Below are 26,314 nucleotides of genomic sequence, written 5' to 3'. Positions count from 1 at the left end.
AAAAAAAAAAAAAAAAGATTGAAATCTCGTCTAGTGAGACTTCCTTTTTTTCTCTTTTTGGTTGCATAGTGTTCTGTCACTATGAACGTAATGTCTCACAAAAAACAACAACAAAAAAGCTATTAAAATACGCAATCTAGCGGAAGGCCTATAGAGCACCGAAGTCCTGACGTCACTGCCAGTAGAGGGCGCTTTCCGCTGGTTCGTGGCTTTACTTTTTGTATTGATATCCTCATTGGGGAATCTTAGATCTCTTCATATAAGAACTGTGTTCCAAAAATAAACACACCACCCTGGTGTTTTTACTCATATGGATATGAAGCATCGACTGAAGGTGTAAATGTACACATTTACCCAAAGAGTAACACAATATAAACACTAGAAACGAGTCAAACAACCCAAAGACTACATTTCCCATGAACGCGGCTGCTGTGGGGACAGTGATTTCAGACCCGGAAGTAGTAGTTCTTCAGACTTTTAAGGCAGAACTAATTCCATTTTCTCCAGAAACAGGCTGTATCAAATATGAATGAATATCATAAAGGATGCAGAGCCACGCCCCCCTGACAGAAAGGCCAGGGTGGTGTGTTTATGTTTGGAACACTGTTCTTATATGACGTGATCTAAGATTCCCAAATGGGGATTTCAACACAAAAAATAAAGCCACGAACCCGTGGAACAGCGCCCTCTAGTGGCAGTCTAGTGGCAGTGACGTCAGACTTGGGTGCTCTATTGGTGCACGTTTTAACCCATTAAGACCTGGAACTGTGTCATTTTTAGATTTGAGCTAAAAAGCATTATTTTACACTTTTGGCTATTCAAAAATAGCAGATCTACAAGCTCATAGCGCGGCACCGAGTGCCGCGCTACGAGCTTGTAGATCTGCTATTTTTGAAAAATCGTGAAAATGTGTGCAAATCTTCTGAATATATATATTTTTAAAGCGATTTTTAACTCAAATCTTTGCTTCTGGGGGGTCCTGGAACAAAATATTTTGATGGGGGTCCGCGGCCAAAAACATATAATTTTGGGGGTCCTTGGCATGAAAAAAATTGAGCACCGCTGATATAGAAACATAGGTTTTTCAGAAAACTGTTGAGATTTAGGAGACACGTAGAATCGGCTTCAGGTCTCAATGGGTTAAGCTGTGGCCGACCCAGGATGGACCTTTCATCCTAAGATATCATAACATGATAGAAAAGGGTAAGAAAACCCTGATGTTCTCCCTGTTCCTCCAGGCATGGCGGCCCTGAACGGAGGTCTGGGTGGTGGAGGTCTCTCTAACGGATCAGGCAGCACCATGGAGGCTCTGAGCCAGGCCTACAGCGGCATCCAGCAGTACGCCGCCGCCGCTCTGCCCTCGCTCTACAACCAGAGTCTGCTGTCACAGCAGAACGTCTCCGCTGCAGGCAGCCAGAAAGAAGGTAGGGGGCGCTAGAGAGGATAAGGATAAGGATAATTCCTTTTAACAGGTTGTTCATGAAAGTCCTTGCGGTCTCGTTTCCAATGAGAACCTGTGAGCAATTGGGGTTAAGAGTCTTGCTCAGGGACAAATTTCATATCATCGGCACATATGCTGGGATAGCCTGGAATCGAACCTGGGGCAACCAGGGCCAGCTGGTTCCCTAGGCGGGCTCACTAACCACTCAGCTATGGCCGCCCCCAAGGAGAATACCCAGAGGTGTAGAGGAGGGAAGGTAGGGGGCGCTAGAGAGGAGTAGAGGAGGGAAGGTAGGGGGCGCTAGAGAGGAGTAGAGGAGGGAAGGTAGGGGGCGCTAGAGAGGAGTAGAGGAGGGAAGGTAGGGGGCGCTAGAGAGGAGTAGAGGAGGGTACGGATGTGAAGATTTTCAAAACAAGGTTAAAAAACTAATTCAAACATTCTTTCAAAAATAGTAGTTAACACAAAGTAGTGCACGTACATCCTAGTAGTGCACGTACATCCTAGGAGTGCACGTACATCCTAGGAGTGCACGTACATCCTAGGAGTACATCCTAGGAGTACATCCTAGGAGTGTACGTACATCCTAGGAGTGTACGTACATCCTAGGAGTGTACGTACATCCTAGGAGTGCACGTACATCCTGGGGGGGGGGGCTGTCTTGAGTGGTCAATGTGTTATAAATGTATATGTTTGTCTGTTTGTCTCCTTCCTCTTTAATGTTTTATTGTTTGTCTCCTTCCTCTTTAATGTTTTATTGTTTGTCTCCTTCCTCTTTAATGTTTTATTGTTTGTCTCCTTCCTCTTTAATGTTTTATTGTTTGTCTCCTTCCTCTTTAATGTTTTATTGTTTGTCAGTATTTTTACTAATGACTTGTTAGTAGTTTTGAACACTGAACACTTTGCAACACATTTCAGTGATAATAATACTTTCATAACGGCTCATTTCAGTGATAATAATACTTTCATAACGGCTCATTTCAGTGATAATAATACTTTCATAACGTCTCATTTCAGTGATAATAATACTTTCATAACGTCTCATTTCAGTGATAATAATACTTTCATAACGGCTCATTTCAGTGATAATAATACTTTCATAACGGCTCATTCCAGTGATAATAATACTTTCATAACGGCTCATTTCAGTGATAATAATACTTTCATAACGGCTCATTCCAGTGATAATAATACTTTCATAACGGCTCATTTCAGTGATAATACTTTCATAACGGCTCATTCCAGTGATAATAATACTTTCATAATGGCTCATTCCAGTGATAATAATACTTTCATAATGGCTCATTTCAGTGATAATAATACTTTCATAACGGCTCATTTCAGTGATAATAATACTTTCATAACGTCTCATTTCAGTGATAATAATACTTTCATAACGTCTCATTTCAGTGATAATAATACTTTCATAACGGCTCATTTCAGTGATAATAATACTTTCATAACGGCTCATTCCAGTGATAATAATACTTTCATAACGGCTCATTTCAGTGATAATAATACTTTCATAACGGCTCATTCCAGTGATAATAATACTTTCATAACGGCTCATTTCAGTGATAATACTTTCATAACGGCTCATTCCAGTGATAATAATACTTTCATAATGGCTCATTCCAGTGATAATAATACTTTCATAACGGCTCATTCCAGTGATAATAATACTTTCATAACGGCTCATTCCAGTGATAATAATACTTTCATAACGTCTCATTTCAGTGATAATAATACTTTCATAACGGCTCATTCCAGTGATAATAATACTTTCATAACGTCTCATTTCAGTGATAATAATACTTTCATAACGGCTCATTCCAGTGATAATAATACTTTCATAACGGCTCATTCCAGTGATAATAATACTTTCATAACGGCTCATTTCAGTGATAATAATACTTTCATAACGGCTCATTTCAGTGATAATAATACTTTCATAACGGCTCATTCCAGTGATAATAATACTTTCATAACGGCTCATTCCAGTGATAATAATACTTTCATAACGGCTCATTCCAGTGATAATAATACTTTCATAACGGCTCATTCCAGTGATAATAATACTTTCATAACGTCTCATTTCAGTGATAATAATACTTTCATAACGGCTCATTTCAGTGATAATAATACTTTCATAACGGCTCATTTCAGTGATAATAATACTTTCATAACGGCTCATTCCAGTGATAATAATACTTTCATAACGGCTCATTCCAGTGATAATACTTTCATAACGGCTCATTCCAGTGATAATACTTTCATAACGGCTCATTTCAGTGATAATAATACTTTCATAACGGCTCATTCCAGTGATAATAATACTTTCATAACGGCTCATTTCAGTGATAATACTTTCATAACGGCTCATTCCAGTGATAATAATACTTTCATAATGGCTCATTCCAGTGATAATAATACTTTCATAACGGCTCATTCCAGTGATAATAATACTTTCATAACGGCTCATTTCAGTGATAATACTTTCATAACGGCTCATTCCAGTGATAATAATACTTTCATAACGGCTCATTCCAGTGATCATAATACTTTCATAACGTCTCATTTCAGTGATAATAATACTTTCATAACGGCTCATTCCAGTGATAATAATACTTTCATAACGGCTCATTCCAGTGATAATAATACTTTCATAACGGCTCATTCCAGTGATAATAATACTTTCATAACGGCTCATTTCAGTGATAATAATACTTTCATAACGGCTCATTCCAGTGATAATAATACTTTCATAACGGCTCATTTCAGTGATAATAATACTTTCATAACGGCTCATTTCAGTGATAATAATACTTTCATAACGGCTCATTTCAGTGATAATAATACTTTCATAACGGCTCATTCCAGTGATAATAATACTTTCATAACGGCTCATTCCAGTGATAATAATACTTTCATAACGGCTCACTCCAGTGATAATAATACTTTCATAACGGCTCATTCCAGTGATAATAATACTTTCATAACGGCTCATTCCAGTGATAATAATACTTTCATAACGGCTCATTTCAGTGATAATAATACTTTCATAACGGCTCATTTCAGTGATAATAATACTTTCATAACGGCTCATTCCAGTGATAATAATACTTTCATAACGGCTCATTCCAGTGATAATAATACTTTCATAACGGCTCATTTCAGTGATAATAATACTTTCATAACGGCTCATTTCAGTGATAATAATACTTTCATAACGACTCATTCCAGTGATAATAATACTTTCATAACGGCTCATTTCAGTGATAATAATACTTTCATAACGGCTCATTTCAGTGATAATAATACTTTCATAACGGCTCATTCCAGTGATAATAATACTTTCATAACGGCTCATTCCAGTGATAATAATACTTTCATAACGGCTCATTTCAGTGATAATAATACTTTCATAACGGCTCATTTCAGTGATAATAATACTTTCATAACGGCTCATTCCAGTGATAATAATACTTTCATAACGGCTCATTTCAGTGATAATAATACTTTCATAACGGCTCATTTCAGTGATAATAATACTTTCATAACGGCTCATTCCAGTGATAATAATACTTTCATAACGGCTCATTTCAGTGATAATAATACTTTCATAACGGCTCATTCCAGTGATAATAATACTTTCATAACGGCTCATTCCAGTGATAATAATACATTCATAACGGCTCATTCCAGTGATAATAATACTTTCATAACGGCTCATTCCAGTGATAATAATACTTTCATAACGTCTCATTTCAGTGATAATAATACTTTCATAACGGCTCATTCCAGTGATAATAATACTTTCATAACGGCTCATTCCAGTGATAATAATACTTTCATAACGGCTCATTCCAGTGATAATAATACTTTCATAACGGCTCATTTCAGTGATAATAATACTTTCATAACGGCTCATTTCAGTGATAATAATACTTTCATAACGGCTCATTCCAGTGATAATAATACTTTCATAACGGCTCATTCCAGTGATAATAATACTTTCATAACGACTCATTCCAGTGATAATAATACTCTCATAACGGCTCATTCCAGTGATAATAATACTTTCATAACGGCTCATTCCAGTGATAATAATACTTTCATAACGGCTCATTCCAGTGATAATAATACTTTCATAACGGCTCATTTCAGTGATAATAATACTTTCATAACGGCTCATTTCAGTGATAATAATACTTTCATAACGGCTCATTCCAGTGATAATAATACTTTCATAACGGCTCATTCCAGTGATAATAATACTTTCATAACGGCTCATTCCAGTGATAATAATACTTTCATAACGGCTCATTTCAGTGATAATAATACTTTCATAACGGCTCATTTCAGTGATAATAATACTTTCATAACGGCTCATTCCAGTGATAATAATACTTTCATAACGACTCATTCCAGTGATAATAATACTTTCATAACGGCTCATTCCAGTGATAATAATACTTTCATAACGACTCATTCCAGTGATAATAATACTTTCATAACGGCTCATTCCAGTGATAATAATACTTTCATAACGACTCATTTCAGTGATAATAATACTTTCATAACGGCTCATTCCAGTGATAATAATACTTTCATAACGGCTCATTTCAGTGATAATAATACTTTCATAACGGCTCATTCCAGTGATAATAATACTTTCATAACGGCTCATTCCAGTGATAATAATACTTTCATAACGGCTCATTTCAGTGATAATAATACTTTCATAAAGGCTCATTTCAGTGATAATAATACTTTCGTAACGGCTCATGTTACAGTTTGTTTAGATTTTAACCAAAGAAACCAAACGTCCACGATGTTAACTCTTTGACTGCCAGAGTATTTTCATAATTTACTCACCCAGTGCCAGCGATTTTCGTGTTTTATAACCTTTTCAACCGTTCACAAAAATGTTATATCCATTTAAATCGTTTGTCTGGCTATGTTTATAAACACACATGACAGATCGACCAGCAGAGATCAGCAGAGAGCAGAGATCGACCTCTGCGCTCTCTCTCTCTCGACCCCCCCAAACAGGGTCCAAACGTCATATCTGGCTGCGTATTTCCGCCGCTCTTCCGCAGGCCATCTTAGCTTAGCTTAGCTTATCATCGGGTTTCATATCGTTGGTATACACAACGATGATAACTGTTCGTCATCCAGACTAAAGAAAATAGAACCGGAGCTCTCCGTTCGTTTTTTATACCGCGTGAAAAAAGGTGTTTTTCCCTGTTTTGGCCTAAACATCAAATTTTTAACACATTGAATGCCAGAGTTATTTCAGATTTTTTTGCTGTTTTATGCCAGAGATTTTTCATTGAGAAAAAAAAAAAGTGCTCAGGAGCCGAGATACAGAATATTTAAGTTTTAAGTTAACAAGGAAGTGGATGGGAGTTTAAATCTTCAAAAAATCACATCTCCTTGGTCTTTGGGTCAAATTTAAAAAAAAATTGGCACTGTATGTGTTAAGCTAAAACCGAGAACCGGAAACGGAACCCCAATGAATCTGCATCCCACATTTAACTGTCCATGTAACGTTACTAGAGATCACTGACCCACTACACAGACCGTTGGTGTGTTGTTATTGTTATTGTTATTGTTGTTGTTGTTGTTGTCACCTTCTGCTAAGGATTCTGTCTTGTTTTAATCTGCTGCCACAGCCAGAGACAGTAGCCGCAGCACCGGTAAGACCCCCCCCTCCCCCACACCAACCACACCCACCCCCCCATACCCCATGACCCCTTATATTCTGCCATGCTATGTTGTTTTCCACTCGCACTTTAAAACAAGCAGAAGTCCAAACCAGAAGACTTGTTCTTGTCTTTAAAACAAGCAGAAGTCCATACTAGAAGACTTGTTCTAGTCTTTAAAACAAGCAGAAGTCCAGACTAGAAGACTTGTTCTTGTCTTTAAAACAAGCAGAAGTCCAGACTAGAAGACTTGTTCTAGTCTTTAAAACAAGCAGAAGTCCATACTAGAAGACTTGTTCTTGTCTTTAAAACAAACAAGCAGAAGTCCATACTAGAAGACTTGTTCTTGTCTTTAAAACAAGCAGAAGTCCATACTAGAAGACTTGTTCTTGTCTTTAAAACAAGCAGAAGTCCAAACTAGAAGACTTGTTCTAGTCTTTAAAACAAGCAGAAGTCCATACTAGAAGACTTGTTCTTGTCTTTAAAACAAGCAGAAGTCCATACTAGAAGACTTGTTCTTGTCTTTAAAACAAGCAGAAGTCCATACTAGAAGACTTGTTCTTGTCTTTAAAACAAGCAGAAGTCCATACTAGAAGACTTGTTCTTGTCTTTAAAACAAGCAGAAGTCCAAACTAGAAGACTTGTTCTAGTCTTTAAAACAAGCAGAAGTCCATACTAGAAGACTTGTTCTTGTCTTTAAAACAAGCAGAAGTCCATACTAGAAGACTTGTTCTAGTCTTTAAAACAAGCAGAAGTCCAGACTAGAAGACTTGTTCTTGTCTTTAAAACAAGCAGAAGTCCAAACTAGAAGACTTGTTCTAGTCTTTAAAACAAGCAGAAGTCCATACTAGAAGACTTGTTCTTGTCTTTAAAACAAGCAGAAGTCCATACTAGAAGACTTGTTCTAATCTTTAAAACAAGCAGAAGTCCATACTAGAAGACTTGTTCTTGTCTTTAAAACAAGCAGAAGTCCATACTAGAAGACTTGTTCTAGTCTTTAAAACAAGCAGAAGTCCATACTAGAAGACTTGTTCTTGTCTTTAAAACAAGCAGAAGTCCATACTAGAAGAATTGTTCTTGTCTTTAAAACAAGCAGAAGTCCATACTAGAAGACTTGTTCTTGTCTTTAAAACAAGCAGAAGTCCATACTAGAAGACTTGTTCTTGTCTTTAAAACAAGCAGAAGTCCATACTAGAAGACTTGTTCTAGTCTTTAAAACAAGCAGAAGTCCATACTAGAAGACTTGTTCTTGTCTTTAAAACAAGCAGAAGTCCAAACTAGAAGACTTGTTCTAGTCTTTAAAACAAGCAGAAGTCCAGACTAGAAGACTTGTTCTTGTGTGTCTCTCATGTTTCTCTTTGTTTCTGTGTGTCTGTAGATGTCTGATGTCTATGTTCTGTTTTGAGCCTTTAACTTGTTGTCGATTATAGATCATTGGTCAAATTATTTTCTTTAGACTCTAGTTAAAGGCATAGTAAGTAACTTTGCCCTGTGTTTACATAACAGAACAATACATATATAATTGTCTTAGCCATAGCAGCCTCTTAGTCATCAGCCTATACACCACCACACTACTGTAGTGGCTGATTACTGCTGGTGTAGAGGCAAATGATGGGTAAAAATAATAATAATAATAATGATGTATTTATTGTTGTTAACACATGGCAAAGTAACGTACTATACCTTTAATGTTTTAATAGGTAGACATGCATGCATGTAGGGTTTCAACCATCAATCATTGTCTTTGTGATTATTCTATTGATTGTTTCATTAATGAAATGGTCTTTAAGTGTTTTTTTATTTTTTTAAGAATCAAAGAATCAATGTGAAAAACATGCTAAATGATTTAGTAATAATCAACTCAATTAGTGTGACTAACCTCTATACTTCACTATATTCAACAGTATCGCACAAAGATAGTCAAAATCACAGACCTACAATGGCCTAGTACATCACATCTCTCTGCTCTGTGATTTTGTAGATCAGCTATTTTGGCTATTTTTGTTTTTTTAGTTGTTGTTGCTTTTTTAAAGGACCACTTCACCCATTTTCAAGCGTATCTTCATATCATTGGTCCTCACTAATGCTCATTATAATATTACATTATATCATTAATGCTCATTATGGCATCGTTTCTGTCTACTAGTTTTGAATTTGAATCCTGAAAAGCAGTGGTGGAAAAAGTACTCGCATTTTTCACTTAAAGGGATATTTCACTTTCAAATAAAATAAACATTAGAAATAAATATTTTTAAAAAATGTAAAAAGTTATGGCAAAATCACGGCCCCCTCACACATTAGTAGGACACTCTAATGCGTGAGGGGGCCGTGATTTTTCCATTACTTTTTTCATTTATTTTTTATGTATTTTTTAAATGTTTATTTTATTTGAAAGTGAAATATCCCTTTAAGTAAAAGTATCAATACTGCAATATGTAAATACTCCGTTACAAGTAAGAGTCCAGAATTCAAAATGTACTTGAGTAAAAGTATTGGGATCAAAATGTACTTAAAGTTCCAAAAGTAAAAGTACTCATGAATGTAGAATGTCCCATTACAAGTTTTCTAATGTATACTAATCTTTTGAAAACAGCAGATCTACAAACTCACAATGCGTCGCATCGCGACACATTTTGAGCTTGTGGATCGGCTATTTTCATATGGACGAAATGTATATAGGGCTGAACTGGTTAATGTATGTTTTGTAATAATAATCAAAATCCACAAAGTAACTAGTAACTAAAGTTTTCAAACAATTGTTGTGGAGTAAAAGTTAAAGTACTGAAAATTGGAAATACTCCAGTGAAGCAAAAAATACCCCAAAATTGTGCTTAAGTACAGTACTTGAGTAAATGTACCTAGTTATTTTCCACCACTGTGGTTTAGTGGGTAAACAGCGTTAACTCAGGTGTTTCTCCTGCAGGACCAGAGGGAGCCAACCTGTTCATCTACCATCTGCCTCAGGAGTTTGGAGACCAGGACCTTCTGCAGATGTTCATGCCGTTTGGGAACGTCATCTCTGCTAAAGTCTTCATCGACAAGCAGACCAACCTCAGCAAATGTTTCGGTCAGTTTGTTTCATTTGCTTCTCAAGCCTTTTTTATTTTATTTCAACGACCGCCATAACTTTTTGATACGGGTCCATTTGGTTCCATGTGTACACTCTCAGAGTTACAGACCTGTAAGGGTCCATTTGGTTCCATGTGTACACTCTCAGAGTTACAGACCTGTAAGGGTCCATTTGGTTCCATGTGTACACTCTCAGAGTTACAGACCTGTAAGGGTCCATTTGGTTCCATGTGTACACTCTCAGAGTTACAGACCTGTAAGGGTCCATTTGGTTCCATGTGTACACTCTCAGAGTTACAGACCTGTAAGGGTCCATTTGGTTCCATGTGTACACTCTCAGAGTTACATAACCACGTTAATGATGTGTTTGAATCTGAATAATAACCATGTTAATGAATTCCTTGGGTCAACATTATATAGAAGAATGTGTTCATTTGTCTCTTTAGGTTGTTTACTTTATGTTATGTTAGTTATGGTATTCTCTGTTATCTCCATGTTATGGTTCGGGTTGGGGGTAGGTGTAAGAAAGGGTTAAAGATGGACCCCATGGGACACTAGTTGACCAAGGCAACAAGAAGACATCTTAACCAGACACCTTTAGGGCAAGCCCCCAGAACTACGGTAGAACAGTGAAGCGGCCAAGCCTGGTGGTCAAATCTGAGAATGCACTTAAAAGCTACTGCGCGTGCGTCTCCCGTTTTGTGCGCATGCTCACCAAGCGTCACGACCCATGGATCCATTCCATTGGTTCATGTTGGTTCCATATTGGTTCCTATTCTTACTTCCGGGTGCTTCAAAACGCCACTGAACACTTTAATAGAAATGAATAGCTGGGGGCGGGGCAATCCGCCCTCTAGATATATTATAACTCTATGCTTTAGGGTCCTAAAAAAACACTTTACAGAGATGTGTTCCTCGGGGTAGCCTGGGACCAGACCAATCTGCCCTCTAGATATATTATAACTAGATATATTATAACTAGATATATTATAACTAGATATATTATAACTAGATATATTAAAACTAGATATATTAAAACTAGATATATTATAACTAGATATATTAAAACTAGATATATTAAAACTTCATTTTCATTTTATGAAAGCAGGGAATCATAGCAAAATAATGATATATTGGTGAATAAGATTGAGTGAATAGTTTTGAAACTACAGCTTATAGAACTGAAGTCAAGTTAAATCAGTTAAAACTCTTAAGTAGAGAAAACACCATGTCAGTGGCTCTCTGTCAGAGTAGCACTACTGGGCTATCAATCCCATCATGCATAGCGGGGGATGCATTTATTTTGTTTCCAAGGCTCTCTTTGTTCTGTATGCTCTCTGAGACCAAGTGTTTGCCACTGCCCCCTGCTGGAACCGGCTGGAAGCCCAGGAGGACAAACAGAGATACATTTTCACAACGGTTTTAACAAAATATGATTGTTAATACATCTTTATTTGAAATTGACATTAGACACAAGCCAACAGACTAGTGAAACCTTTCAAAACGATCGGGTGGAAATAGCGGATTTTACCGCGATTTCGCGATGTTTGGATGGAAACTGAGGATTTGGTTAGCAATGCTAGCAAATGCTAACTCTAACCTTATATTTTACTACATGTTAATGCATTTATTTCATATTTACATGTCAATTTAAGCTCTGAAATGTCTGTCAGACATACTCTAGTATGTGAAGAGTCTAACTGGGCTATAAACTCATTTTTGATAAAAATATATCTTTTTTTCAACAAAAAAAAAAGGTTTTTCTGCTTTCCTGAAGAATGGGCACCAGCGAAATGACTGTCCTTCAGTCAACAAGGGTCACATATGAATATCCTGATCCACGGCGCACCCACATGCCACTGCAGTTTAGTACCATGCTTTTTCCTCTCCCTTTGACTGTGTGTGTGTGTGTGTGTGTGTGTGTGCGTGTGTGTGTGTCCCTCCAGGCTTTGTCAGCTATGATAACCCCGTGTCGTCCCAGGCTGCCATCCAGTCCATGAACGGTTTCCAGATCGGCATGAAGAGACTGAAGGTTCAGCTCAAACGATCCAAGAACGACAGCAAGCCTTACTGAGAGAGAGAGAGAGAGAGAGAGAGAGAGAGACTACTGAGGAAGGCTGTGGTTCTGGTAAGTTCTGCTGCTGTTGCTGTATGAGAAGATAGAAGACCACCCTCACCTCCACCGCCCACCCCACCCCCTCCTCCTGTAAGGGTCCATTTGGTTCTATTTGTACACTCTCAGAGTTGCAGACCCTACCAAACCCCCCCCCCCCCCCCACAACCAGATACTCCTGGTCAAAGATTACTCCATTACAATACTTGCTATTAAGTACATTTTGTTTTTAATATCGCTGATTAAAACTTAACACAAATTCTACGTTTTTCCAGCAATTTTCAAAACATCTCAATAATAAAAAGAGGGAAAATATCAAAAGTATTAGTTATAAATGTAGTGGAGTGATGAAGTCATGAGTATCCAGAAACACAAGTACTCAAGTCAAGTGCAAGATACTAATAACAATGTACTTAAGTACTCCAGTTCCTGTCCATCACTGTGGCTCCGCCCCCTCACCACTCTGTGCGTTTCAGGGGGAGGTTCCTCTCTGGAGGGGGGCGTGGCTCCACTCTGCTCCCAGCCAATCCGATCGCTCTCCTCTGTTTTGTAAAACACGCGACTCGGCAGCAAAAAGAGACATTTATGTGAAGTCACTGTTTCACACTGGATGCTATTATTATTATTATGATTATGATTATGATTATTATGATTATGATTATTATGATTATTATTATTATTATGATCGTTCTGTTGTGGCAATTCTTTTGTTTTGTTTTGTTTTGGATTCTTTTTTTTTTTTTTTACTTGAGATGAAATATGTTAATGTTTTTATTTAAGTTGAGATGTCATCAGTTTGCTGTGTTCTATATTTATCTCTATATAAATATCTATATTAGTTATTATGATGTGTTGCACATTCAACAGCCAGTTGCCAAAATACACCTCCTGCTTTAAACTGAGATACAGTGAGATGTCGCCGATGTAAACAGACCGTGTACGGCTCAATCTTAAGGATTTTAACAAGATATATGGCGACATGAAAAAAACAAAAAAACAACAATAACACGTTGGCACTGGTGAGTACATTATGAGATTAACCTCTGGCAGTCAATGTGTTAAAGTGTGTTAAACTTACTTTAACATGGTATTATGTTAAAGTGTGAACAAACTCACTTTAACATGGTATTATGTTAAAGTGTGTTAAACTTACTTTAACATGGTATTATGTTAAAGTGTGAACAAACTCACTTTAACATGGTATTATGTTAAAGTGTGAACAAACTCACTTTAACATGGTATTATGTTAAAGTGTGAACAAACTTACTTTAACATGGTATTATGTTAAAGTGTGTTAAACTTACTTTAACATGGTATTATGTTAAAGTGTGTTAAACTTACTTTAACATGGTATTATGTTAAAGTGTGAACAAACTTACTTTAACATGGTATTATGTTAAAGTGTGTTAAACTTACTTTAACATGGTATTATGTTAAAGTGTGTTAAACTTACTTTAACATGGTATTATGTTAAAGTGTGTTAAACTTACTTTAACATGGTATTATGTTAAAGTGTGTTAAACTTACTTTAACATGGTATTATGTTAAAGTGTGTTAAACTCACTTTAACATGGTATTATGTTAAAGTGTGAACAAACTTACTTTAACATGGTATTATGTTAAAGTGTGTTAAACTTACTTTAACATGGTATTATGTTAAAGTGTGTTAAACTTACTTTAACATGGTATTATGTTAAAGTGTGTTAAACTCACTTTAACATGGTATTATGTTAAAGTGTGAACAAACTTACTTTAACATGGTATTATGTTAAAGTGTGTTAAACTTACTTTAACATGGTATTATGTTAAAGTGTGTTAAACTCACTTTAACATGGTATTATGTTAAAGTGTGAACAAACTTACTTTAACATGGTATTATGTTAAAGTGTGTTAAACTTACTTTAACATGGTATTATGTTAAAGTGTGTTAAACTTACTTTAACATGGTATTATGTTAAAGTGTGTTAAACTTACTTTAACATGGTATTATGTTAAAGTGTGAACAAACTCACTTTAACATGGTATTATGTTAAAGTGTGAACAAACTCACTTTAACATGGTATTATGTTAAAGTGTGTTAAACTCACTTTAACATGGTATTATGTTAAAGTGTGTTAAACTCACTTTAACATGGTGTTATGTTAAAGTGTGTTAAACTCACTTTAACATGGTATTATGTTAAAATGTGTTAAACTCACTTCAACATGGTATTATGTTAAAGTGTGAACAAACTTACTTTAACATGGTATTATGTTAAAGTGTGTTAAACTTACTTTAACATGGTATTATGTTAAAGTGTGAACAAACCCACTTTAACATGGTATTATGTTAAAGTGTAAACAAACTCACTTTAACATGGTATTATGTTAAAGTGTGAACAAACCCACTTTAACATGGTATTATGTTAAAGTGTGAACAAACCCACTTTAACATGGTATTATGTTAAAGTGTAAACAAACTCACTTTAACATGGTATTGTGTTAAAGTGTGAACAAACCCACTTTAACATGGTATTATGTTAAAGTGTGAACAAACTCACTTTAACATGGTATTATGTTAAAATGTGTTAAACTCACTTTAACATGGTATTATTTTAAAGTGTGAACAAACTTACTTTAACATGGTATTATGTAAAAGTGTGTTAAACTTACTTTAACATGGTATTATGTTAAAGTGAGAACAAACTCACTTTAACATGGTATTATGTTAAAGTGAGAACAAACTTACTTTAACATGGTATTATGTTAAAGTGTGTTAAACTTACTTTAACATGGTATTATGTTAAAGTGTGGATCCAGTGTAGGTCTCATGTTATTGGATTCCGTGTAGGTCTCCTGTTATTGCTTAGTTTTGGTTTTGGTTTGTACTGATGATGTGTTGATGTGTATTTGAATCCAGGTGTTTTGTAATGTCTCATCATCGTTACGCCTCAACGGTGGCTCAGCTGGGCGGGGTCAGGGATCCACCCGTAGATCGGTATAATTTAGGATGGATGCACCCGTATATCGGTATCATTAGGGATCCACCCGTATATTGTCTGTACCGGTATATTGCCATCAGTCAGGGATCCACCCGTATATCGGCCGTATATATCGGTATCATTAGGGATTCACCCGTATAGGGCATAGCAGTGGCGGCCATTTTCTGGTTAATTTTTCCCATAGAGAATTCCAAAAATATTTATATCAATTATTTTAAGCTTAGAATCAAGCCATCCAGGATCCTGGTGAATCATGACCATAAAACATTTGATTCTGTGAAAAACAATATTTCCTTTTTTTATTTTTTTTGCATATCGGCATATAAGTGGCCATTTAGCGAAGACAGTGGCCTATATTTACAGTATCTGATCATCATCAGCATCAGCTGTGATCTGGCTAAATGTTGGATTATCTGCAGCAACACAACACTTATGTTTTATAATGAAGAGTCATTGGCTTGCCTGGCACAATGAGGGAATAAATAACAATGAAAACAAAATAAAATAAACATCGGTCTAGAACTTCCATACGGGTGCATTCCTAGGCGGGGTTCCTCCCAGCTGGTCCACACGAGGGCGCCGTGGTACCTTTCTGTTTAAGTATCATTTATCATTGGAGAAGAAGTCAAAGTTCGTTAAATGACTCCAAACATTGAACAGGATTCAAACGGCCAACAGCTTCTATTTAGGATGTTGTTGTTTTTTCAGAAACTTAATCAAAATGCTTTTTATAATACTTAAAAATGTCAAAAGAGTTGCAGAAGGAGACAATTGTCCAGATGATGTATATTACAAAACTATTATTATTATTATTATTATTATGCCTTTTCTATTTTTATAGAGGTTTTCTACTTCTCCTATGTGTCGACAGGAAACTATTTATTGCCTAAATTATTTCTCTGAATTGAAATGATTGTTTAAGAAAAGAAAAAATAAGGTTAAATAAGGAATCTTCAACAGTATTTTGTAGAATCCTGTGAAACTCTTGACAGTTCCGTTTTTATTTATTTATTTTGTTTAACTCTTGGCATGTATCGTGCCCTTAGCCCCTCCCCTCACTTTGTTGTTTCCATGGTAACACCATGGCATAGGACTGTCTCATGCGTAGGACCCACCAGTGCTGCTAAACACTGTCTTGTGCGTTTGTTTGTTTGTTTGGAGAATTACCACACATTTGTGGAAAAAAGTGGACAAAAGAATGCGGGTGTGCCTTTTATGGATACATTGTCAACTTCATATTAGATATCAGGAAACAAAGCGCCAAGCCAGGGTAGAAGGTCCAATGCTAGGAACTATATGGAGGGCCTCCTCTAGGTCAATTGTTCTGTCAGACTTACAGACTTTAAGGGTCCATTTAGAACCCTGAGAGTCACTTTCAGCTAAAGGGAGGACGGCGTAGCCAATGACAATGACGGGGGTGTGGTTTGAAAAATGTTCTGGTGCAAATCAAAAGACACACAACAAGGTACAACTGGTCTAACTGAGGCTTCAGTGTTCAGGTGTGATGAGGGTTGAGGTGAGTGTTTACTACATGTACAGACATCAAATATAATGTCCTTTTATTCCTGCAACAGACTGTATGCTCCTGGTTGTAGAGTCTTAGTAGCCTCTTTTGTGTTGCACAGAGCGCCCCCTCAAGGACAGCATTCACCTACTGTATGCTAGCTGCATTATATTATAGCACAAGATGGAATCTATAGACTACTGTATCATGTGTGTTTTTTATTTTTGTTTTGTTGCTTTATTTATTTATTTATTAAAAAACAGGCCCAAAAAAAGCACAAATTGAAAACCCAAAGAAGAGTTCAGTCAATTGAGATTGTCACTGCCCATCAGCTGTTATAGCTCAATGTAAACCATGTTACTATGACAATGTTGAAGACACGCCCCCTCTGTGTCTGCCCAGAATAAACCAAAAGATTTCCATCCGTTGGACAGAAACGTGAGTTTCAACCGGACGTGACAAAGGCTTATTGTACACGACTATTTAATCCGCTGGGTGCATTACGTTTATAATCATTTAAATATCCAACTGTCTTGTGTTTCACTACGGTCTTTACTGACGTTTATAATCATTTAAATATCCAACTGTCTTGTGTTTCACTACGGTCTTTACTGACGTTTATAATCATTTAAATATCCAACTGTCTTGTGTTTTGACAGTAAAACGTTGTTGAGTGTTGGGTGAATAGCTAAGCTAGACTTGGACTGTGTAATTGTAGCTGCAGACCGGCCCAGTTCAACTATAAAGACTACTTTAAAGACGTTTGTTTTAGGACTTAGTAATCACAAGGCTCCTTAATGTTTGGACTGGCTGGCTGGCTGTTTTAAAAAAAAAAGAAGAATTATTTGGGGTGTCCTAGTTACTCGTATTATCAGAGAACCGCGGTTACGAGCGTAACCTTTGAAAGACGTTAAGGTGTTTAGCGACGTCACGCGTTGTGTGTTTTCACGTGTTGTGTGTTTTCACGTGTTGTGTGTTGTCACGCGTTGTGTGTTGTCACTGTGTTGTGTAACCCCCCCCCCCCTCCCCCCTCCCCCCTCCCCTCCCCCATGTCACTTCAGTTCACTGGTAGCATGTCGCTTGTGCTCCTACCCCCCCCTCCTCTGATTTACATTGTGTGTGTGCCTACTCCCCCCCCCCCCCCAGGGCTGTCACCATTATTACATTTTACTGGACGATTAATTGTCGCTCAAATAAATGTGTTTAACGACGTTTCTGCTTGACTGTTAGGCTTCTGAAATAAAAGGTGCAGATATGACACATAACTGAACAACTTTATAGAAAGAATAGTGTAAATACCAGATCTACAAGCTCAAAACTTGTTTTGAGCTTGTAGATCTGGTATTTACACATTTTATACACATTTTTCAACATGGAAATGATTATGATGATTATGATGATTATAATGATTATGATGATTATAATGATTATAATGATTATGATGATTATGATGATTATGATGATTATGATGATTATGATGATTATAATGATGATGATGATTATTATGATGATAATGATGATAATGATTATGATTATGATGATGATGATGATGATTATGATGATGATAATGATTATGATTATTATGATGATTATGATGATTATGATGATTATAATGATTATGATGATTATGATGATGATTATGATGATGATAATGATTATGATTATTATAATGATTATGATGATTATAATGATTATGATGATTATGATGATTATGCGAGAATGTTTTTTGCGATTTTCTCAAATAATTGTGATGATTGCAATTAGACAATTATGTAATAATTGTGACAGCCCCCACCCCCCCCCCCCCCCCCCCCACACACACACACACACACACACACACACACACACACACACACACACACACACACACACACACAGAGAGAGAGATAATCACTCATAGGACTCCCTCCCCCCCTCCCCCTCCTCCCTTTGTGTGGTTTTGTTGTTGTTGCTGTTTGTTCGTTGTGTTTTTTAACTTTAGGTTTTTTGTCTCCGTTTGTGTTTCTGTTTGTTTTTGTTTTGTGTTTTTTCCTCTAGATCTCTCCTCCTCCTCCTCCTCTCCTGCCCTCCTATTGGTTTGTGTCCATCGTTTGCTCCTCCTCCTCCTCTAGCATGTTGATGTTGGCGTCCGTCCGTCCGTCCGTCTCATCGTTCTCCATCGTCAGTCAGTCACTTCCTCTCTGTGTCTTCTACGCTGCTGCTTCTCTGGCATTCTGTCGCCCCCTAGTGGAGCCCCAGTGTCACAACACAACCCCCTCTCTGTTGTTGCTGTCGCCCCCTAGTGGAGCCCCAGTGTCACAACACAACCCCCTCTCTGTTGTTGCTGTCGCCCCCTAGTGGAGCCCCAGTGTCACAACACAACCCCCTCTCTGTTGTTGCTGTCGCCCCCTAGTGGAGCCCCAGTGTCACAACACAACCCCCTCTCTGTTGTTGCTGTCGCCCCCTAGTGGAGCCCCAGTGTCACAACACAACCCCCTCTCTGTTGTTGCTGTCGCCCCCTAGTGGAGCCCCAGTGTCACAACACAACCCCCTCTCTGTTGTCGCTAAACCTGGGTTTGTGTTTTTTTCACGCCTCGCTCGATTGATAGAGTTTTTTTGTTGTTTGTGTGTTTTACTCATCTAGTCCTCTTGTTGTGCTGCCAACGATTAAAGGGGGAGGGGGGGGCGCTAGAGAGACTGCCATTGAGAAAAAAAAGTATTAATATTACATTAGTATTGTTACGAGCAAATGCATAAATATAAAAAAAACGAGCGAAGATAATCTATTTTTCTAGAACTTGCTGACATAAAACCACTAGATTTTACTAAAAATGTCTTTATTTACATTTTGTTTAGTTTTATCTTTAAACCCTGAACGTCGTCGTCTTTATTTCTTTCATTTTTAACGAGCAGTCGGCCCAGCGCCCCGCCCCCAAAATACTCTTGTTTTATTTGTTTTGTTTGTCGTGGGTTTTTGTGTGAAAGCAGCCAATCAGATTCTAGACTACCCCCCCCCCCCCCTTTCTCTCTTTCTTGTAAATTATACAAAATATATTTAAAAACGTTTTCCTTTTAAGATAATTAAGTTGGATGTGGGAGGACTTTGTAACTTTGTGCTATAGGATCATTTAGCATGAAGATAACAAAAAATAACCTTTGGGAGTTTCTATTTGAGTGAGATTATTATTAAGAAGAAGAAAAACACTTGAATCACCCTTTTTTATGAGTCTTTTCAGAGTGTGGGCGTGGTCAGCACAGTGGGCGTGGTCACCAGAGGCACATAACATGTCGTCATCAGTAAACGGATGACACCATTGGTCACAATCAGCCTTAGATTGAACCAATCACACAAAACACAAAGTGTCAGAGTTTATCTTTTTTATTGTTTTGTTTTTTGTCACAGTATAATATATTGTTGAGCACGTTTCCTTCATATCTGTATGTATATATATATATATATATATATATATATATATATATATATAGTTGAGCACGTTGTCACGTTGTCACCAGAGTTCATTTGTTTATATCATTGAAGAAGAAGATAAAATCGGTGCCAAATATTTTGCACTTTTCTCCCTTAAACACGACTTCCCTCTGAAGACTATGAGAACAAATGGTGTGTGTGTGTGTGTGTGTGTGTGTGTGTGTGTGTGTGTGTGTGTGTGTGTGTGTGTGTGTGTGTGTGTGTGTGTGTGTGTGTGTGTGTGTTGGTTTGGGAGCCCATGGTAGGACTTAGAGGTGAGGTTTTAGGTGTTTCTTTTGCATTATCTAACCCAGAGTTTTATGTTTGATGGTAAAGTTAGTTTTATGCGACGTTTCACACATTTAAATTAGTCACTTTGAGTGTGTGTGTGTGTGTGTGCGTGTGTGTGTGTGTGTGCGTGTGTGTGTGTGTGTGTGTGTGTGTGTGTCCATTACCCATGTGGAGCCCTCTATACCTTTGTCGTACTACAAATATTGACAGATATTGACAGATCTATAAGCTCACAAAGTGCCGCTTTGTGAGCTTATAGATCTGCTATTTTCTCTATTTTTGGAAAAAAAATAACATTAGATTTTGTGTGGTTCATTTGGTGTGTATAACCAAACCAGTCCGTTAGTCGACATCCCTTAAAGGCATAGTGTGTGTTTTACACCTTTTCAAACTCCTCACCAGATGCTGAAGTGTCCGATAAAAAAACCCACAGAATAGTTCTCAGCTAAAAAAAACTACATTTCCCATTCTAATAAAATGAAGAATGTAAGTAAATAATCCTGTTGTGTAATAAATAGGTTATATCTCCCCCCATTCTAATATATCTGCTGCTAATGTAGAGAATCCTGTCTTTCATTGCATTTGGTACAAAGTTGGGTGATCAAGTTGGACTCTGTTTAGGTTGTGTACAGATTTTATTTTTTTCTACTAGAACAAACTTTCTGTTTGAAGACATATTTACACAAAGACCAAACTCCCCGTCAACATGGACACTGTGTACATGGTACAACATGTACATGTACAACTCTTCTTTTTTTAAATGACATTTCTGTGAAGTCGCCTTTTTGCTGCATTAAGTTAAATGCGTTTCTTTCGTTTGTTTCTCTTTTTTTTGCTCTTGTTTTTGTTTTACATTAATTGTTGTGGTTTTGATGTGAGGCGTAGACATTTATTTAGATGGCCAAAATAATGGGTTTGTTTTGTTTTTTTTCCTGAGTTGTTTTTGTTTTGGGTTGGCAGATATTCTGTCTGAATGTTTGAGTTGTTTTTGTTTTGGGTTGGTAGATATTCTGTCTGAATGTTTGAGTTGTTTTTGTTTTGGGTTGGTAGATATTCTGTCTGAATGTTTCAGTTGTTTTTGTTTTTAAGACTTTCATTCTCTGCTGTCTCCAGTAGGGGGAGCTGCAGAGACACTGGAAGCAGTTGGTTTGTTTCTGTGTGTTTGGTTGGTTGGTTTGTTTTATGTACAAATAAAATGGTTGAGAAGATTCACATTACATGTGTCTGTTTTTAATGTCTTCAGCGCCTTCATTTGCATAATACACACTTAGGATAAAAGCATATCACAATGAATAAATAAGTGTGTGTGTGTGTGTGTGTGTGTGTGTGTGTGTGTGTGTGTGTGTGTGTGTGTATATGTTACAGTATGATTGGAGAACCAGTACGATTGAAGAAAGCGCGCTCGTTTTTACCACCCACCCAGCACTAGAGGGAGCCACAAGCCAGGCTTGTGCACAAACATAATGGCCACACACACACACACACACACACACACACACACACAGACACACACACACACACACGCGCACGCGCTCATGCTTTTTTTGGTTTATTGAAAGCAGGACTGTTTAGATACTTTTATTGTGTTCTGGCTTTTGTTTTACTTTCTCCCTGACACACACACACACACACACACACACACACACACACACACAGTGATCCATGAAAAGAACTATTCTGTCCCTATCGGTTTACAAATCAAACGGCGCTGAGTCGACTAGTGGAGCGTCGGCCGGTCAGCGCGGGCACTCGCGCCTCGAGGCGCGAGGGCGCGCTTCCTCGGCCTCAAGCTCCACTAAATCGGCGCGCCTCCGTCATGGACAAGCGTGTGCGTGTGAACGCGTGTTCAGCGTTCCCCTCATAGATATTATGGTTCCCCTAGCTTAGCTTCCTGGTTGCTATGTGGGGGGGAACAACAAAAGACAGGTCCGCTCGGCGCATCAAAGCCCCGCCTCTCCGCGTTCTCCTTCTCCTCCTCCTCGGAGGAGGAGAAGGAGAGAAGGAGAGGACGGGACGGTTTATTACGCGAGGAGGAGGAGGAGGAGGAGGAGGAGGCTCCTCTTCCTCGCGAGCCTCGCGTAATAAACCCACGCCTCGCAGCGCCGCATCCTCCTTCTCCTCCTCGCGACCCTCGCTAATAAACCCTGTCTCGAAAAGCCCCGCCTCCCCCCGAAGGAGCCCCGTGCCTAAAAACGAGCGCTCTGTCTTCAATCGTACTGGTTCTCCAAACGTACTGTGACATATATATATACTGTAAAGCAGTGGGTGGAATTTGTTGTTGTGCAAACTATCGTTTTTGTTATTTCCATAAAGAAAGGAAGGGGGAAGAGAGATCAAAGAAACATTATCTCCATATTTACATATTTAAGACATAAGGTGTGGTAAGTACCTGAGATAAGATATAAAGGTATGTGAGAATAGCAGCAGATGTATACTGTGTACATGATATGCTTTGGACGTTAGTTAAGGTGTACATTTAGAGACCGAAACACCCGATGACCCCAGGCTACAACACTGATGATACGACCAGGTGCATCCATGTGATGTTTTATTTTATACATTGTAATTTAATGCAATTTTAAAGAGATTGTCACTTTAAGTAATTAGTGGTTATTATTAAATATGGCTCTTTTATTGCTACTTTTAACTTTTTAATGGATCCTATGTAGGTAAAGCCTGATAAAAGTATCAAACTCCCGGGTGTTAGTCCATGGGCCAGACCAGAAGTCAGGGACACGAAAGGTGGCAAAATCTCTTTGGCACCATTTAATTGTAGGGTCCATATTAGTACTTTGAAACATGATAGCCTTTTCAAATGAGTAGCTTTAATACTTTTTTAGGATATATTTTTTTTTGCCATTATCTCCCCACAGTAATCCTGTACCTGGCCTATAGACCCGTTCGCAATTTGGTGGTAGGAGAATTTCTCACTTGAACAATGGGTACCTAGACATGAAAAATCACAGCGGTGCTCATCCGCCATAGTGCCACGAATGGCGCGATGGCCAAATCAAATATGGCCGCCATCGGCTATGATGAAAATCCAACTTCTTTGTTTCTGAGTGTATAAACACATGCAATACCTCCATTTTGACTAATTGTGGGGTGGGGAATTCATTTCTGATATTGTTATGACTACTTTGGGTGATGTTGACCTTGAAAGGTCCTTGGCCATAACTTGGCCATTGTTAGGACTAAAAACAGGTGCAGTAAGACTAATTCAACTAATTCTGACATTTATAATTCCTGATATTGTTTTGACCATTAAGGAGCATCTTGTCATTGAAATATCAAAGTCAATGTCATTTTTCAATAACTCAGTTACTCAATAATTGTGTTCTTCACAATCACTTTCATTGTATTTTTTTTCAATAATGATTTGTTTTATTTATAACAAAAGACATACACATGAGACATAACAATTATAAATATTCCCTTTAACTTTTATTTTAATTTGGAAATGAGCAAATAAGAGTGTTATAGACCTACAAAATGAAATACAAATAAAATCATAACACAAAATCAAATAATTCCTCTCAAAGTGCACCGTGTGCATGCAGGTTAGTATGATGGATTTTTACAGGATGGATTTTAAAGTTTTCCATGGCAGAATATGATGCATGGAACTCCATCAGCACGGCACCCACATCGGCGAGTGTCACACTTGCCTGAATACTTGCATACTGTGAGCAGACTTGGTGGTAAGGCCTTCAGACACTTTGATGGCAGGAGTGTACCAAAGTGCTCCTCCCATCCATGTTCCATTGGTGCTCGTCTTGCCTGGGGTTCCTTGGCTGTCGCAACAGGTGGCAAGCCCTATGCACCAGAAGGGCACCTCGTTGAATGTGGCCTCTGATTGTGGGAGGGAGAGCATCAATTCCAGCACTGGCACTGGTATAGTTTTCTACCCTGAGGTCATCAAATGTCTTGCTGTTGTACTTGAACTGCACCCTGCCCAGACACGCACCAAATGTAGCTCTAAGCGCAAATTCAATAAAGAAGATCTGAGTTGTCATTCACAGCTAAGTGTGTGCACTTCTAGCCAATCTGCAGTCAGCCAATCAGGCAGTTGGACTCCGCCTTTAAATATCACTGCCTCACTGCTGTCATTCTCTTTCCAGCATGCAACAAGCAAAGTGTACTCTCTCTCTGTGATCTGTGGCTTACACACAGAGTTTGCAAAACGGCAGCTCATCATCAGCTTTTTTCTCTCAATCTTTTTTAGTCAGGGTTGTTAAGTTGATGTTGTTTTGAGGATTTACCTCACTCCTTCCATGATTAGGGCTGCTTTCATCAAACACCAGCTGGTGCTACAGCCTAATCCAACAAGCTGACCACATTACTTCCAGATGCAATGGTTGCCTTCATTTCCAGCCCTGCTTTCAACAGTTTGTGCAGCTATCACGAATAGCCATAATGAATCAGCTAATAATGCTGACTACTCTTGCTACTGTTGCTACAGCTAATGCTAACTCCTGTCTGCAATAGTTTCAGCTAATGCTACCTCTACTCAAACTGCTGCTAACATAACTACTAATAATTACAGCTATTGCTACTAAAACTGTTGCTATCATTACAGCTCATGCTACAGCTGCTACACCAAGACTGCCAATAAGTACAGCTAATGATACATTTACTCAGGCTACTGCTAATCATGTCAAATACAATGTCATGAGTCATGAGTCAGCAAATTCTGCTAAACTGCCTTGCTACTACAGCTTCAGCTAATGCTATTATGACAGTAATCATTATAGCTATGCTACGTCAAACTGCTGCTGCCATGAGGTCAGTCATGAGTTGGCTAACACTGCTGACTGCAGTGTTAGCCACTACAGCTTAGCTACTACAGCTTCAGCTAATGCTAATGCATTGCTACTACAGCTTCAGCTAATGCTACTTTTACTCAGTCTGCTGCTATCATGACTGGAAACATTACAAGTATACTACTTCAACTGCTATCATGAGGCTAGTATTGAGTGTGCTTATGCTGCGTCTGCATTGCCACTAGGCCACTTTAGGAAGGATGGAGAAGAGTGAACATCTCATTGTATTATGAAAAAAAAAAAGGTTTATGCTTCAATTGCTTTGCTATTACTGCTAAAGTCAGCTAATGCTATTTGTACTGCTATTTGAACTACTGCTGCAAACATGAGGTTAGTCATGAATCGCTTATGCTGCTGACTGCATCGCTACTGCAGTTAATGCTACTTTTACTAAAGCTGCTGCTAACATGTCTGCTATCATTACAGCTAATGTAATTTTACTCAGCTGCTGCTATCATGTGCTAAACATTACAGCCATGCTGCTTCTGCTGGTGCCATGAGGTCAGTCACGAGTCTGCTAACACTGCCGTCTGCATTGCTTCTACAGCTTCAGCTAATGCTACAACTGCTGTAAAAAGCAAGGCTGGTCATAAGCCTGCTAACACTGTCGACTGCATTTACAACTAATGCTACTTTCAACTGCTGCCAACATGATGGTCATGTTAATGCTAAAGTTGCAGCACTAAATTGCTGCCATCATCTCAATTTCATGTTGATGCTAAAGTTGCAGCACTAAATTGCTGCCATCATCTCAATGTTGATGCTTAAGTTGCAGCACTAAATTGCTGCCATCATCTCAATGTTCATGTTAATGCTAAAGTTGCAGCACTAAATTGCTGCCATCATCTCAATGTTCATGTTGATGCTAAAGTTGCAGCACTAAATTGCTGCCATCATCTCAATATTCATGTTAGTGCTTAAGTTGCTGTACTAAATTGCTGCC

At 38.0% G+C, this 26,314-nt stretch overlaps 1 protein-coding gene across 7 annotated transcripts in view; it reads left to right on the top strand.

The window, feature by feature from the left end:
• The window catches only part of celf1 (cugbp, Elav-like family member 1), a 57,372-nt gene extending 35,610 nt beyond the window's left edge, over window positions 1-21,762 (top strand). For 4 of the 7 annotated variants that reach the window (XM_080431252.1, XM_080431248.1, XM_080431253.1 and 1 more), the window contains 5 exons: window positions 1,239-1,424; window positions 7,117-7,140; window positions 10,070-10,213; window positions 12,162-12,343; window positions 18,850-21,762. In XM_080431252.1, coding sequence (XP_080287378.1) covers window positions 1,239-1,424; window positions 7,117-7,140; window positions 10,070-10,213; window positions 12,162-12,289 — 482 coding nt within the window. In that variant the 3' untranslated portion in view covers window positions 12,290-12,343; window positions 18,850-21,762. Of the gene's footprint in view, window positions 1-1,238; window positions 1,425-7,085; window positions 7,141-10,069; window positions 10,214-12,161; window positions 12,344-18,849 lie in introns of those variants that run through there. The other 3 variants (XM_080431250.1, XM_080431251.1, XM_080431254.1) reach the window with 3 other exon arrangements.
• The last annotated feature ends 4,552 nt before the right edge of the window (window positions 21,763-26,314 follow it).

Source organism: Gymnoscopelus braueri (genome assembly GCF_963280865.1).
Source record: "Gymnoscopelus braueri genome assembly, chromosome: 1".
Classification (NCBI taxonomy): Eukaryota; Metazoa; Chordata; class Actinopteri; order Myctophiformes; family Myctophidae; genus Gymnoscopelus; species Gymnoscopelus braueri.
Note: the sequence above shows the minus strand (reverse complement) of the source record. Positions and strands in the feature narration are given on the sequence as shown.